This window comes from Cystoisospora suis (assembly GCF_002600585.1).
Source record: "Cystoisospora suis strain Wien I chromosome Unknown contig_5800, whole genome shotgun sequence".
Classification (NCBI taxonomy): domain Eukaryota; phylum Apicomplexa; class Conoidasida; order Eucoccidiorida; family Sarcocystidae; genus Cystoisospora; species Cystoisospora suis.
Window position 1 is genome coordinate 15,665 of NW_027158590.1, and position 3,659 is coordinate 19,323.

The window sequence follows — 3,659 nt, forward strand, 5'->3', positions numbered from 1 at the left end:
ATATACACACACATATACACACATATATACACATATATACACATGTATACACACACATATACACACATATACACACATATACACACATATACACACATATATACACATACATATACACACATACACACACATATTACACATATATACACATATACACACATACACAGCTGGAACAGCTTTCTAAAGATAGAGCAACAACGCCCCTCTCTTCTCTTCTTCTGCTACTATGACTATGACTACTACTACTACTGACAAGCTACGACTTTGACAAGTGAAGAGAGAGGTCGAGAGAGGACAGGAGCTGCTCTGTCTCAAGGAGAAGAAGAGAAGCTTCCTGCTGAGTAAGTAGGAGTAAGACAAGGAGTTGTCGCTAGAGCTCTTACTGCTTGTCCGCTATGTAGTACGACTATGTGTGAAGAAGATAGGAGGGAAAGAAACAGGCAACGTATAGCGAGAGAGAATTTATGGATGAAGAAAGACGTCAAAAAAGAAGAGAAATAGGAGAACAGAGAGGCCTGTGTGTTTACCTGAAGATAAGACAGGGGGGGCATGTGAGGCATTCGCTTTTGCTTGGGAAGGCGACCACAATGGGTTTGCCTCCTCTCTTCATTCTCCACCCTAACGACCTCCCTGCAAAGTTCCCTACGATCACCTCGCCTAAACCTAATCAACACACACATACATACATAGGCATACATACATACACAGATTCATATATACATAGAGAGAGAGAGAGAGAGGAAAAATAAGGGAAGACATATGAAGGACGATGAAGAAAGAAAGAGAGAGAGAAAGAAGAAAGAAGCAAAGAGACAGAAAGAGAAGAAAAATGAAGACACGACCAGTTGCATCTTGGATGTATCTATCTTTATCTATCTACCTCTCTTCAGTCTATCTTTGTATCTCTCTATCTTTAATCTATCCGTCCACCTTCAACCCATCCGCTTATCTTCAGTCTATCCGTCTTCAATCTATCTATCTATCTCGAAGCCATCCTTTTGATTTATCTATCGCCACAAGAATAACAGAGAAAGAGATACGTGCATGCGTACCTAGAGCGAGTTCTCCATACATTTCTTCCGGGTCATCTGAGAAGGGATTCCTCGAGTGAAGAACGAAAGCGCAATGCGCCGGCATCAGCTCCTACACACACGCAGACAAAAGAAGAAAAAGAAGAAGAAAATAAAGAAGGACGCGAAGGAAGGAAGACGAGATGGACGTTAGGAGTAAAGAAAGAAAGAATAGGCGGGCATGTCGTTCGTCAAGAAAGAATGAAAGGAGACAGCAGGCAGGTTGGGTCAGAGAGGCCTCATGGATAAGAGAGAGAGACGCAGCATCTCTCTCCGAGGCTATGTATCAGTTCTTCTTTCTTCTATCGCTCTTGTCCTTTCGCTTCTTGTAGTTACTCTTACAGCAACTACGTCAGCGACGGATACTTCCTGGTAGTCTGACTGTCATCCTTTCTTCTCTTCTCGTCTCTCCTTTCGGAGTCTCCTAAAGAAAGACAGCTTCTCTAGATTTCTCACTAGAAAGAACACAACAACACCCACAAGAAAAAGGAGACATGGAGACAACACATCATTCGTTCATGCATGCAGAGCAAAGAGACAACGTACATGCATACATTCTTTAGTCTACCTTCTTTTTCTTCTTCTTCTTGCTCCCCTACGTATCGTCTTCTCTCTTCTCTTTCTTTCTTTTTTGTCGCGCTCTCCTCTCGACACTTTCTTCCTCCATCTCTTATCGTCTATTCTCTCTTTCCTTCTTCTCTCTCTACGCAGAACTGTCTCTCTCCCCTTCTTTTCTTCTCCCTCTTCCCTCTCTTTCTTTCTTTCTCTTTCTTGCTTGCTCCTTTTATCCTCGTTTCTTCTTCTTCTCTCTTCTCTTCTTACCTGCACAAGCACAGCCATGTTTAGCTCGGAGTATTTCCGCCCGGCCTTCGTTAAGCTGACCCAAGGCCTTAATCCAAACAGACTCATCCATACAGCTTTAATCGCTTCCGTGCATTTCTCTGCGCCACTTCGGTGCCATAGATCTATCATAGACGGACGCGAACCTAAGCGTTCGAGCTCTTCGTTCTTCTTATCTCCTTCTCCGTCTTGATATAGGGATTGCTTAATCTTCTCGGAGGTCGCTTTATCTTGGGTTTGCATGCACGCCTCGAGAGCTTGAAGTAGAGATTGGGGGAGTTCAACATGGCTCATAATGCCCTTTGCTTTACTTAAGATTTTATCTGCCTCCTCACTACTTGAAGAAGGAGACAGCTCGACAACATCGGTAGCTAGCTGGTGGAGACACGCCTTATTCGAGGGATCCGCGAGGGTCTTTTGCATGCAGCCAAAGGGAAGAGCGACTGAGCGAGGTGTAAGTACAGAAGAATCGAGGACGTCTGACAAACGCTTAATGTTATTTGACTTGCCTCCGACCACACCCCTAAGAAAGACAGAGAAAGGAAAAAGACGACAGAACAAAGATAGAAAGAAAGATGAAGAAAACGACGGGAAAGAAAAGGAATGGAGACTTCTACAGAGAATAATTGCTAGCTGTGAGCTAGGCTAACGAGAGAAAGAAAAAGGAGAAAGAGAAGAGAAGAGAAAGAAGAAGGCCAAAAAAGTTGTTTCTCTCTCTCTCTCGTGATGCATGTCGCTTTTGGAGAAGATCAAGAGACTCCCTCTCTCTCTCTGTCTGACTAACCTCACGATCCTTCCCCCCAAGACGTACATACAGATACACACATACATAGACGGAGACCTATAGCACCCAGGTATAGATACAGGTACCTATCGATATATGTGTACGTATGTACGTGTACGAAGAATATGAGGTGAACTGCGCTTAACGAAGAGGGGGAGAGAGGGAGAGGCTCTTTCCATACATAGCAAACAGGCAAGCAAGAAACACACACACCCTCATACAGAGAGAGAGAGAGAGAGATGTCTACATACGCCTGGGATGTGTATGATATGTCTATAGAGTGAGCTAAGTCTTCAGAGCGCTCAATGAAGAAGAGAGACTGACAGGAAGGAAAGCAGGAGCTCGGAAGGAAGAAGCACAGAGGGGAGAAGAAAAAAAGAAAGAAAAGAGAAGAGGAAAGAAGAAATGATCTTAAGCCTAAGAAGGGACGCCATGGATAGAGAGGGTTTGAGATTTTCCTTACTTTTTGAATTCGTTCATAGGAATGCACCATTTCTCGCTCAGTTGGTCTAGCTGTAGAATATCTTCATCTTCCTCATTATCTTCGTCTTCCTCCTCACTCTCTTGGACTCCGTCTAATAGAATGGTCTGTCCCCTCTTATCTTTGGAATGACTTTTCTCATCGTCGCTCATTCCTCCTCCCTCTCCAGATGACCTCTTTCTCTGACAATGGAGCTTTCTCCGGCTCTCTTCAACGAAGGAAGCTCCCCGTCCTAAGAGAGTCGCCTCATTGAAGAGCGACTGAGTGGTCTGGCGATTGAAGAGCTTGCTAGCACGTCTCTGGAGGCTAGGATGGGGCCGATGCGCCTCTTCGTCATGCACTTGCAACGAGCTCCCGTCTCGAGCGCAAATCACCGCGACCCACTTCTTATCCAAACGCTCCTGGAAGAAGGCGTGAAGGAAAGAGAGTGAAAAGAGAGAGAGAGAAAGGATGAAAGACAGAAGAGGAGGAGGAGGATGAGAGA

General features: G+C 44.7%; 1 protein-coding gene across 1 annotated transcript in view; it reads right to left on the bottom strand.

Moving 5' to 3' along the window:
• Positions 1-529: 529 nt before the first annotated feature.
• Positions 530-3,659, bottom strand: part of CSUI_009594 (alpha-glucan water dikinase) — a gene marked incomplete at both ends in the record, with an annotated part of 3,670 nt that continues 540 nt past the window's right edge. The window contains 4 exons of the mRNA XM_068069707.1: positions 530-663; positions 1,053-1,143; positions 1,893-2,433; positions 3,158-3,576. Of these exons, the coding sequence (XP_067918319.1) occupies positions 530-663; positions 1,053-1,143; positions 1,893-2,433; positions 3,158-3,576 (1,185 nt within the window). The remainder of the gene's footprint in view (positions 664-1,052; positions 1,144-1,892; positions 2,434-3,157; positions 3,577-3,659) is intronic.